We start from the raw sequence: 13,078 nt of genomic DNA, 5'->3' as shown, positions 1-13,078 counted from the left end.
GTTCATGGAAAGGTGTGCAAAGTCAATAATGGATTAGAAAACATATTGTTAAAGTCAAGTATTGGAAAGGGTGGCAAAGATACTCTAATTCTACTTTTCCAGTTTCTGCCCATTAAGTGCTATCCTGGAGTTAAAACCCGTGCTTATACTTCATTGTTGGTAGATGTTATCCAACAGATATGGTTTTCTTATGCAAAATCTCTCAACTACAAATCAGTTTTGTTGTTGAACTTGAACCAAATTCTGAAGTTCCCTTCTGAACTGCTCCCATTGAAGCTGATGGTAAGACTGCTCTTGACTTTGGGATGACAGCTTTCCTCTCCAGTCCTTGCCATGACTTTCCAGCTTAGTGGCAGAGCAAAAATTTCCTAACGACAAGCAATGACTCATATCAAATAATTTATCTTTAGCTTTCAATTTTGAAGGTCGGATTGACTCTGTAGGAAGTTTGACATGAAACTGAAGGTTCTTACAGTGGGACAAGCCTGGTTTTCGGTGTTCCTGACACCACATCTGCATTAATTGGGAATACAAACATGGCAATTTTGCTGATGATACAGAATAATAAATTCATATAGGATGAAATCTGGGTGGGATTTAGGAGAAAAAGTTAATATTTTTTACTTGGAAACAAAAGCTATTGGAGGAAATTAGTGACTGCAGGAAAAAGGAATGCTTGACAAGCATTTTTCTACACTTATTTCTTTACAGTCTGCATTAGGATCGTATTAGTATTTTAATTCTTGGCGTGTTACAGTGGCAGACTGTGAGGTTTGTTTTTTTCTTAACTTCTTTACGGGTGATAGATTAAAAATTAAAAATTTTTAATCCTTTGATTGACTTTCTGAGCTCTGAAGTGTATCACTGTGCAATAATACATGGCGAAAACTTGAACATCAATTCAATAAACATAGACTGTGCTTTCATTAAAGTGATCTATTTGAAGCTGCTTTGTGCCTGTGCAGCAGGACGGTAAATGCACTGCTCTTAGTGCAGGGCACATTGAATGGCCCACAGGACAATTGGCTCTGTCTCTCTTGCAGTTTGATGCCACCCTGGACGTTCTGTCGTCAGCGATAGTTCTGTGGCGTTACAGCAACGCGGCCGCGGTGCACTCTGCACACAGGGAGTACATGTGAGTACCCAGCACTGCTTCTGCCTCTGGCAGGGGCCTGCAGAGCTTTTGCTGTCAAGCTACACATACCAGAGCTCTGACAAAAACACTTTGTTGTGTCAGCAAGTGTTCTTTCCTTCTGCCAGCTCACTGCTCGCTCCCAGACATTCAGCCCCTCCTCAGGAAAACCTCCCCGTGCTTGTGATTTTCAGTTTCTTTTTAGCCCCCATAGCAATGGTTGGGCCATTGCAATTTGGCTTCCCTTGCAGCACCTCCATCAAGTAAACTGTATTTGCAATCTATAACAGATTTGTAAATATTTCATTTTGCTTCTTACTGAATTATTCTTACTAGAGTATGTTTTTGAAATTGATGCTTGTATTATATTTGTACTTCTCTCAAGAAGTTTGAATATCAATCACTTAAATTTTTTTAAAAAGTAAGAGTATAGCAGTGATTCATGTCTTCTTTATGCTTTGCAAGCAATGTATTTTCATATTTAATATTTGATGTATATATCCTATGGGAGGGGAAAAAGTCTTTTACATATGCAGTGCAGTATTGATCACAGTGGGAATTGTATTCTGTGTGATTGTGCAGCATTTCTGTGGGTGATTCATATGGTAGCTGAGAGGATCAGGTAGAGACTGAATCAAGAATTTTTCCAACTAGTGCATAAAAAAGATTTTAAATTCCTACTCAAATTTTGGGCATCTAGGTGGAGAATTGCAGTACATTTGCCTATATTTTGTTTTATTCTGTACTGCCATTTCTGGCAGCATCCCATCTGGCTGGAAAATAGTTCAACTGTTCCCTGGAATGGACTGCAATTTTACAATAAAGGGGAATAAGGTAGGTTCTGTGCTGGAACACCTCTGATGACGTCCCTTTAATAAAGGGTAGCTCGATGAAACTAAATGTTGCATAACTGGTAGGATTAAAGAAAAAAAAAAAAAAGCCACAGAAATCCAAGAGCAAAAAGTCACACTGGAGGGTCTCAATCACATCTTCACGATCTTTTTCTAAAAACTAAGGAAAAGTAAGCAGTATTTTTACATGCCTTAACTCAGGCTCATGCAACAGCTTGCCAGGGCTGTGAGTTCCTTTCTGGCAGGGCTCCATACAGAACAGTTTGGAATAAAAGGCCATAAAAGACTGATGTGGCATTGATTAATAAAAATAAATTCAGAATAATGTGATTAAAATTAGTCTTCTTGCACAGATTTGGAGACTTTAACAGAGATTTTCTTAGTATCTTGCTTTTGTGGGTGTCCACAGAGATTCTTGTCAACATTCAATTAACATATTTTTGAAATCTTCTGTTGGGCTTTTTCGAGTGAACCGTATAAGTATTTAAAAGAGCAAATAAATTCCAATACAAAAGAAGACTCAACATATCCCTATGGCTAAGCCAGTAAAGTGAATAGGCAAAGTAGTAAACATATTTTCCTGGTTTTTTATGCTCATTTTTAATTTGCTTTCATACAATCCCCTCTGCTTTAATAAGGCTGAATTAAGTCAGTGAATTACTTGCCGTGCCCATTAGTTGAAGACAGTGAGGGTTTCATTATGAGTTCAGTATCAAGTGAAAGAATGTTCCCATATCCTGGGAATATGAATCACTGGATAGTCAGCCTGGTTATCCCTGTTTCCAGAGCTGACAGGAGAATCACCACAGTACTGACAGCAAAGAGATGGTGAGGTGGTTGTGCTGCTTGAGGCAACTCTTACTGTGTCAGATTTTTGAGGGTGGCACATTTCTAATTTCCTGTTGTGTTTAATCAATCTCTAGCTTGAAATGCTGCACGTAATTATTTTTCCTCCTTGACACTGGGAGAATGTTGCAATGATTCCTGCTGGCTGCTTGCTCAGCTTATGAATAATCAATCTTTGCATCATATCTGCCTCTAACTCCACCTGGTCTGTCACCATCCCTGTTTTCTGTGGGCCTCCTCCCTCAGACTCCTGGACAGTGTGGTGCAAATTTGTGTGGGTGCTTAGGTTGTGCTGTGTGTTATTCCTATTTTTGTGTGCCTGGCCATATTCTGCCTTAGTGCAGGGGTCTGTTTACCAGAATAAGGTGTGCCAGAGTAGCTTTGGTTTAGTTCTTTATTTATAGGTCTCTCTTATTGATTTAAATATTACACTTGTCTGTGTATCCTAACATATCTGAAAAAAACCCTTATCTCCTTGGCAAAAGCCAAGTGGAATTGCCAATTAATTGTGTTTTGCAAATTTATAAAACTTGCTGTTTCATAAACTTGACAGCAAGAGATTGACCCAAAATCTGTTAAAATCAGTGTACAGCCTCTCATGGAAAGGCAGCGTTAGATTCAGACCTAGCTCTTGGACGTCACTGAGAGAGAACATAAAGATAGACTGAAAAACACACCCCCAGAAAAGGCACAGAGAATGCAGCCTGACTCATGATGTGCTATGAATTAAACACTGGGAATAAAATGCTAAGATGTGAAAGAAATGCGTAGTCTTGCTTAAGCTGCAGCCATATGGCAGTTGGAGCTGCAGCGTTCGAGGGGCTGGCACTCCCAAGGGTACAGAAGTGCTTGCTGTGCCAAGTTCTGCTGAGAGGAACCAATGCATTTCCATTTGACTTCAGGGCAATTGGAGTGCTGAAACCATCATGCAAATGTGCCCTGCTGAGCTTAACTCTGCTTAGTGCTTTTCATTTTTATTAGATCGTTTGATTTCTCTTGTTTTCTGGGGTGAGATGAGAAGGTTCTTTTTCAGTGTTCATCCCTTTGGTTCATCCCTTCCCTCCGGGGTGCCAACCACAACACACAGCTCAGAAGAGGCTGAACCCCTGGCAGTGGCACCAGCCCTGTAACCATTTGTTGATTCTCCAGATTCAGCCATCTCAAATCTCTTTGCTTTCACTGGCAGGATTGATAAGAAAACTCCTTTTGCTCCAGAGTCCTTTACTGCCTCTTCTAGAGCTCTGTCACCCTTCCTGCTGCTGCTCAGACTGTTCCTGGATGTGTCATTGGTGCCCACATGAAATAAAAGCCAAGGCTAAAACATTCACCAAGATCAGGAATTAAATCACTGCAAGATTGAGACACTGCTTGACTCTGCCTAGCTGGCTCATTAATGAAAGAGTATGTGGGAGTGGGATGAATATTTGATGTTTTTTAGAAGAGTCCTTGAAAGAATTGTTAAGTCTTGAGGCAATGCAGGAGTTGGGAAGGACTACAGACATCTGGGAAGAGAGTCAGAGTACATACATAGTTCATGAGTACTTGATCTGCTCAGTGTGATCTGCTAGGCTGTAAATTAACATGCAGCAAATGTAAAGGTGCTGAACAAGTCATCAAAAAGCAATGATCAAGGAATTAAAGAAAGAAAAAATGTCTGAAATTACTGGAGAAATAATTTGAAATCTCCACTAAAGATGAAAATTTACAACTGAAATTGACTGAGGTGTTTAAGATGTGCAAAGAAATGCCAGTGGTCCACCTGGCTGCTCTCCATAACCAGTTACAAATGCCTTGAATATTCTGCCCTTTAGTAAACCCTTAGCAACTTGGTAGCCTATTGGGTTGTTGAAGCAAACACAAATCTGTTGAAGAAGAACTTTATTGACGCCGGTTTGGCAACAGTGGTTTTTCACGTGCTTAATTGAACTCAGTAAATAGCTGTAGAAGAAATTTCTTAATAGAAGACTGGAAAAATGTCTCATGAGATGTTTAACTAGTCACTGGCTATACAGCCAGGGCCAGCTTTTAGCTTGTGTTAAATTCAGGAATGCAGGACTTGGCTGGAGTGCAGGACCTGTGTCTGAGGAGAAAGTGAGAAATACCACCAAAAATGAAGGACTGGAAAAACAGAACAACAAACTGTACATGTACACAGCCTTGTGGGAAAGCTTTAAAAACCAGAGCTCTTTCAGTACAGTTGGTTGGAAAGATCTTGCTTTTCTGTACAATGTAGTACAGGACCCAGTATCTGCCTGTGCCTGTGGGATCCATTCTGGGATTTTTGGCTACTGGGTTTTTTATTGCAAAACCCAACTCTGTACAACATATTTAAAACAGTGATTCTTGACAGTTGCAGCTGGTGTTTGCTATATATTATTTTGTTGATGGTATCAAGTTAAATTCTGTGTTTCCCAGGAACCAGTCTGTCAACATCTTTCTTAACCCAGTGCCAGAGTAAATAGGAATCCTGACTCATAATGAACATTTTGGATTATGGCAAGAGCAGAAAACACACATTTCTTATGTTTCTTTCACTGTTTTGGTGTTGTGGTTTTGTTTGTTTGTTTGCTTGGGTTTTTTGATTACGTATTTCAGACTCTGGCTACTCATTCCTTAATTACCTAATAAGAAAATTAAATTATATCATGAACTAATCATTTTAAGCACACTTGTGGTGCTCTGTGTTGCCATGACATAATATATAATGAATGCAGATATGTCCTTTTTTTTAATATTGGCAAAGCTGTTGTTTGAAACATGAGCAGTAATACTGAAATTACAGGAATGAAAATCTACAGTACACCCAGGTAGACATGGGTGCAGATATCTGTCATATCTCCACCTGCTTCTGAGAAAGCTTTTTGCCAGAAGAGAAGAGTCATTTTGCAATTAGACATTACCTAAATGCTTTGCTATGTGCCTATAACTTAACTTCCATCTCCACACCTCATCTGTGGGTGTGGATTTGGTACCTTCAGGATGCTGAGCCCATTTGCTCTGTGAAGAATGCCTGCACTGGGAATTTGCTTCCTAATGGGTTCCTAAATTATGGGGAGAAAGAACTGGTTTCTTCTCAATGTTGTGACATTGAGAAGAACACAACTATAAGAGCTTAATCCAAGAATTTCTTATTTAGCTTCAGGTAAAAGCAGTCTCTAAGAAATATATTTGGTTGCTCATGAGAAAATGTGATGAGACCTTAAGACAGAGAGAGCCTCTCCTTGTTGTAACCCTTTTTTCTCTCTTGCTCATGACCCCACTTGGGAATATTTACCCATCTGGTCTTGGGGAGTCTTGCAGAAGTTATACTGAATATATGTGCATTACAATTAGGCATATGGGGAATTTGGGGATTGTGATGAATCCTACTTTTGCACTCAAAGCTTGAAAAAATTAGAAGCCACCTTTTATGACTGTCACACTGCAAAGTTAGGTCTGGCTCTTCTCTCTTCCTCTGATTCTAAAAGAAAGCATATTGATCTATATGGTTCCAAGGCATATTCTCTCTTGGTTCACAGAATTAAACAAAACCACCCAAATTTTCAGTATTTCTATTGTATTTGAATTTTCATGTGAGGGTTGGCTCTGCTGTACTGGTTAACCCAGCTAAATGAGCACTGTCTATTTAGGTAGTGTTGAATGAAAATAATCCTCTGGGTTCAGACCCAACATATCAGTCACATTGAAAAAACTGTGGATAATTTTATCTATACCATACACATGAAAGAGACTCGAAGCACAGATGGCAAAATCCACACCTACCCACAGTTCAGGGCAAACCTCTGTGGCTGGAGGCAAAGCTCTTTTGTGATGAGTGAATGGAATACCTAAGTGATCTGGAAAAATGTCAAACACATGGAGCTGCAAACAGCTCAGAACCCACCTCTGCAGCTCTGTGTGGTTCTCAGCTGCCAGGGGTTTGGCCTCACAGCACATTTTCATGTCTCTCCCACAGAATGAGGCACAGTGAAGAGTTTTAAAGGTATGCTCACCTGTGCTTGGATATCTGCTTTACAGGAGGAGAAGTATATTTTCCTCTTAACCACACTGCAAGTTTCTAAATAATTCTTTCTTCTGAGATATTTGGCCAAAATTCTGTATCCAGGTACAGTGCTAGATACAAGACGTGCTTCATTAGGCTGATTTAATAAACATCAGAATTGCTCCTTAAATTCGTTTGAATTAATATTCAGACAAAAGTAAATCACTCACAAACTTTGATCTCACCCAGACAGAAATGCATTTATGCCTTGTGCAAACACACCCAAAAAAATCATTGCACATACAAGTTATATTAAATATGAAACAGAAAATGTATATATTTATATATTCCAAAATCTGTTTCAAAAACTGTGGCATCTGTAGACTTGGCAATGATTTTGCTGGAGCTAAATCCAAAACCTATGAAAGCCTTTCCTTTTACTTGACTGGTAGTTGATTAAGCAGGATTTGTGTGTATTGCTTAGTATTTACACATAGGCCTGTGTATATAAAATCAGGGATATGGTATTTCCTGTGCTGGAATTTGATGATCGCCATAAAAAAGAATATTATAGAAGTTCTCAAAAGGCTTTAATTTACAAGTTCAGGGTAATGGCATAGTCTCTGATCATCTGCTGCAAGGGAGGAGCAGTGCTGGAGCCAGGAGGGTGGTTGTAAGGCAGGTGTACTCCAAGTGCAGCTGCAGAGTCTGTGCAGACCTAGGAACTGGAAAATAGGTCCTGAGAGTTTTTGAACTCCCCTCAGTTGTAGAAATGTTTGTTAGCTTTTTCTGGTAGATATTCCATACCTGGGGTATCAAATTATTTATGGAAGTGTTGCCCCAGTTCAGCTGGATGATGTTAAAGTATGTAAATTCTCTGTTCTGCAGCAACTAGTTGAAATCCTAAGGGATAATAGAAGTTTTAGAAGGCCTGTAACACTTCCAGCAGGAAATGGTTCCCTAGCAGAGCTGGTCTGAGACATAAACAGCATTTCCCCTCCATGTCTTTTAAGAAGTCAGATCACATGATAGCACAGCACACTTTTCTAACACAATAATTGAAAAATTGATTTTCAGTGGTCATTTGGACTATTACTTGTGATGTCTTTATTGTGTAATCTAGTTTGGGCTTATGTTTTTTTTATGGCGAGAAAAACAGAGTAGCTGTAATGATGCTGATCTGGATCCTGGCAGTTGGGGGTGGATTATGGAACATGTGTGATGAGCAGCAAGCCCACTTCGTTCCTTTTAAAGAGAGTCTTAAATTGACTCCCTTCCCTCTTCAGTGAGCACCAGGCAGGTGTAAATACCCTCAACAGCTGTGACTCTATTCAGTTTGGTGTCCAAAACCTCTTCAGGAACTACACCTGATAACAGAGAAGCTACACCAGTAGCTAATAAAAACTGCCTAATTGGACACAAGGAAGCTTTAGATTAGCAGTAGAGCATGACAAATAAGCAGCAATCTCAAGACTGAGGCTAATATTGCATCTTTTGCCTGTGTATTACCATAATATGTCACATTGGCTAGTTCTTTTTAAAGAAAGTCCTTTAATGAGTTTAGGAGGCAGATGTTACAGTTACAGGAGTTCTGGATGTCACCCTCATGAAAAATGTGACTGCCGTGGTGCAGAACAGCAGCAAGTGTTAGTGAACAGCTGCATTGTAATTTGGGTTTCTCTATTTAAGGGAAAAAGAGATGTGACACAGTGTCCACAGTGTGTATTTGGGGGACTGTGGTGGGTCCTTCCTGCCACAGTCCCCAGGATAGAGCTGCTGCTGTCACCTGCCCCTGCTGTGCCTGGCTGTGTGCAGGGGTGCTGTTGCTGTGCTGGCAGACATCCCAGCTCAGCTGCTTGGGGCTCCCCTCTGCTTCATTTCACACCTTTTTTCATGGCAGGAGTGGCCCTTGCTCAATTCCTCACTTGTGTGACAGCAGATTTTCCCTACTGTGCTTCTCATCCTCCCCATCAAGCAGATCCCACTGATTTGCCACCAGAAAATCATTTTTTGGTGACCAGATTTGAACCTTTTCCTCCAAATCCTTATCCTTTAGGTTCCAGCATTCAGTTTTGACTGCACTTGAGAATTCCTGGGCTGGCTGTAACTGGCATTTTACACTTGTCTACTGTAAGTAGGCTGTGAGAGCTGCCATAGTTCCAGTGTTTAAACAGGCTGACAGCCTCTCCTCCAGAAGAAATGTGGTGCAGGTTATTGCAAGTTCCAAGTTATTAATGAAGGAGCAGTCACAGAATGTAATTTGTGTTTGGTTTGAGGAAGGAAGAATGAAAACAAGAGTACCAGCAAGGCAAAGAGATAGTAAAGGGTTTCTCTCATGTGGTTAGACATGGAAGACAATTGAGAAAAAAGTATAGATACAGAATTAGAAAGTGAATGAATACTTCATGCTCAAAAATATTTTCCTAATTTCTGATAGTGAAAGCCTCCTGGACAATTGCCTTCCATGTTGTACCATGAATTTCCTTGAATGATTCTCTACATGATATTCACTCTGTCAGCCACTAATACTAAAATCCCTTCTAATCATAGGGAAACAGGATATAGCACTTTTACAGTTTTTATTAGAATAATTACTTTTATAATTTTTTTTCTTCCTTAAACTCCAGAGGTTTTATTGGTGGGCTTACTCAGAGATTAAATTCTGTCTCCATCATAAAACTGATTTTCTCAGCTTTCCTGAAGAAGCTCACATTACTCCTGGGCTTAGAGCTCATATTGCTCTTATTGGCCTGCAGCTCATTTTAATGTGAAGCTACAGTTTCCTTGCAAAGTAATATTTTTCACCACTTCAGTGGTGAAAACAGCCTGCAGAGATTTTAACATTTCCTTTTCTGTGGGCTATTAGGAGTCATTAGTACTGAGAGATCTTGACAGAGCCTGCAGAGTTAAAGATTTTGTGACTAAACGTTAATAAGTTCACAGGATACTGCAGGTTGGAAGGGGCCTCAGGAGGTCTCTGGCACAGAGCAGAGTGAGATGTGAGATCAGAATAGGGCACTCAAAACTTCATCCAGTCAGGTCTCCAAAACTTGCAAGGATGGAGGCTCCACAGCCTGTCTGAGAAACTGTCCCACTATTAATCCATGGTGGAAATCTCATTTCTCTTAGGAAAATATAGCATGATAAGATTCTTAACAATCAAGGAAATGCAGAAAAATAGAGTAAACCAGCTTTCTAGAGTAACCAGAATACATGTAAAAATTAGAAGTATTGTCTTTTATTTACATCATTGTGGCTGCCAAAGAATTGGATGAAGAACAGAAGCTTGTTTAGATGGCAGCTTTGCAAATGTGGGAATAGAGTTTCTATCTCAAGAATATGAATACAAATCCTAGTGCTTTATACAATGATTTTTTTCCAGTTCTTTTTGTCATGTTTACCCCTGTAGCTCAGCTGAAATGATCAAAATGTTTTCTGTGAATAAGGCCAGCAATCTTGATACCAGAAAGGAAGTTTTTACAGTGAGAACAATCAATCACTGGAACAACCTCCCCAGGGATGTGGTAGAGTCCTCATTGTGGGAAGTTTCCAAGAAGCAGTTGTGCTGAGAATCTCATCTAGGTTCCCCTTTGCCATGAAAGGTTGGACCAGGTGAAATTTGGAGGTTCCTTCCATCCCGGACTCTTCTGTTCTGTGAGCCTCTTTGCTTTGGTAAAAGTAACAAACACCCCCAACCCCCCCAAAATAACCCATATAATCAAACCAGGTCAGCTACTCTGGGATACTGAAATGAATGAAACAGGTGGGAGAATAGAACAAAATTGGGAAGCAATTAGACTGCTCCTGACAAACTTGTTTTATTCCACGTGGTGTCATCATGTTTCAGGCATTAGTTTAATGAACTGGAAGCTTGGTGGTGAAATAGTTTCCAGGCTGGAACAGAAAAACCATCAAGTGCATGAGACCCTTTTCCCTCCCTACTTGCCCAAAACAGCTGTCTGTGAGCTGCTAGGAGAAAGTTAACACATTTTTGCAGATTGTGTTCATGTGCATCACTAAATTTTTCTGAATCCTTAATTCTGTTTTTCCACCTTTGCTGACTTGAGAGGAGGAATTACCAAGGGCTTCATTGCAAACCCTTGTTGGTACTGTACTGCTGTAAAGATTTGCCAGAAAGAGAATGGGACGATAGTTGAGAAGGGAAAATTTTTGCATTGGCTGTTTCATAGCAGTCAGTTGATATGAAAAAACTCCATTTCCAGCCACCCTTGTGTAGCTTTTCTCTGATCACTTTTGAGATAGTTTAGAGCTCATTGCTCAGCATATATTTGTAATTTCATTGCTATTATCGATTTATTTTTTATAAAATGTTACCAAACAAGTAGATGAGAATCTAAGCCTGCAGACTTACATCAATCTGACTGCTGCTTACCTCTTTAAGGAGGAGCAGCCTCTTTATCTGAAAGGGGTCAACTCATGGAAAGGGTGTTTAGTGTGGCAGGACAGACTACAGGTAAAATTACTTCATTATGTTGGAGATTAATCACCATAGAAATCTGAGTGAGATTCATCTCTAATTCTATATTGGCAACGTTACAGAATTTTAGTCTTATCACTACCTGTAGGGAATTATAACAAAGAATTGCAATCTTTAAGATAGAATTAAGGCTAAATCCATGAATTAGGAGGCTGTTCTGCTGCATCTGCTGAATGCAAACCAATTGGATTGTTTGACTTATTCTCCATAGGAAATTAATTTTATCATAAAATGAGGGGGGAAAGTGCTAACTTACTAATAGCAGCTTGAAAATTGAGTCTGTGGAGATGGAAGGCCCTGAATCTCAGTACTTTTCATAGCTACCTGCTTAAAAGCCATTGACTTATGCAAAGCAACAAATTTTTGTTTAAGGAAAGGAATACCAGGTGCTTACAGTGATTGATTTCTTTTTCTGGTTTCCTTATGAGTTGTGAGAATTTGTCATCAAAATGAGGAATTGTGTCTATTAGAGCTCCACACAGGGACTATGTGATGGAAGAGGTGAGGTGGCAGCTGTGTGTGCTGTAATGCAGTTACACTGATCTGCTTCTGATGGGTGTGAAAAATCCAGGGCTGCTGCAGTACAAAATGGGTATTTATAGGGCTGTATAAATATAAATGGGTTGTTTGTGGGTTGTAATACTGCTTTCAAGAAAACGTCTTTTGAAAATTGTCAGGATTCAATTGTCAGAATCAATCTTTTGTTTTTAAGATTTATACAGGTGTCTGAATTCCACTAGAAGTGATCTAGCAAGAACAAAATCTCCAAAGCTGTATAAAGTCTTTGATGGTTTTGAGTGTCTAAATTATTTCTTTCTCACTGCCTGAGGCTGCAGTACAACCAATTTAACAGAGAGTTTAATCTGTGACAGAATAATACTGAAAATTTGACAGAACTGATGAGGTAATTTCTAATATAATGAATTATACTTCATATTGTCTTCTGGATTTTCACATACAAATACTGCCTCAAAAACACATCACAATTAAGAAGTATCTTGGGCAGATTGTGATCAGCTACCGACACTTACAGCAAACTAAAGGCTTGGTGGTTTCACTGTTAAATCTGTAATAATTAATTCTCTTGTAGTTTTCATTACTCTTGCATCCCAAATGCCATTGCTTTAAGAAAAAAAATAAAAATTTAAAGTTTGAGCTGTAGTTGAGTTAAAAGTTGGTTGCTGCCTGAATATCAGAGAGATGCCCTCACCTTGTCCTTTGTGAATTAGCTTTCTATTCTTCAAACTGTACTGCATTCTGAAAGATTCCAGAAAGCTTATTGTTTCTGAAAGCCAAATAAAGCTTTTACACTATGTTTTAAAATGTTTTGACTAAATTTTCTCTATTCCTCCTTCTTTTTAGAACCAAGACATTACATGAGACTGGAGAAGATTCCAGATTCATGCATACTTCATTAGAGTTTTCTGTTGCCTGTCAAACTTCTACCAATCAATTCTTTTGCTTTACAGATCCATTATAACTATAATTATTTAGTGGATGCTTAGTGGGAACCTGTGACACTGACTCAGGTAGAAATGGCTGTGAAATAAGGACATGATCCTCAAGAGGTGCTGGAGATGTGAGTCAAGGGTTAGGACAAAGCTATCAGGGCTTTAAATTCTTATCTGTTATAAGTCGACCCTCACTTCTGCATCACTCCTCCTTCACTAGTTTTTATGGGTACTTCTGAGTTGATTTAAACCTGTTTAGAAATGGCAGTTTGCTCATCTAATTTAATTGAATGTTATTAATGAAACTGCATTTGCCAA

The 13,078-nt window shown here is 39.3% G+C and overlaps 1 protein-coding gene across 3 annotated transcripts in view; it reads left to right on the top strand.

The window, feature by feature from the left end:
* The window catches only part of TMEM163 (transmembrane protein 163), a 92,955-nt gene that overhangs the window by 51,068 nt on the left and 28,809 nt on the right, over positions 1-13,078 (top strand). For all 3 annotated transcript variants that reach the window (XR_010369494.1, XR_010369495.1, XM_064435243.1), the window contains exon 4: positions 1,044-1,135. Coding sequence is in view for 1 of the 3 variants with exons in the window: in XM_064435243.1 (XP_064291313.1) it covers positions 1,044-1,135 (92 nt within the window). In the remaining 2 variants the exon portion in view is untranslated. The remainder of the gene's footprint in view (positions 1-1,043; positions 1,136-13,078) is intronic.

Source organism: Passer domesticus, chromosome 10, assembly GCF_036417665.1.
Source record: "Passer domesticus isolate bPasDom1 chromosome 10, bPasDom1.hap1, whole genome shotgun sequence".
Lineage (NCBI taxonomy): Eukaryota > Metazoa > Chordata > Aves > Passeriformes > Passeridae > Passer > Passer domesticus.
This window is presented reverse-complemented; position numbering and strand designations above follow the sequence as displayed.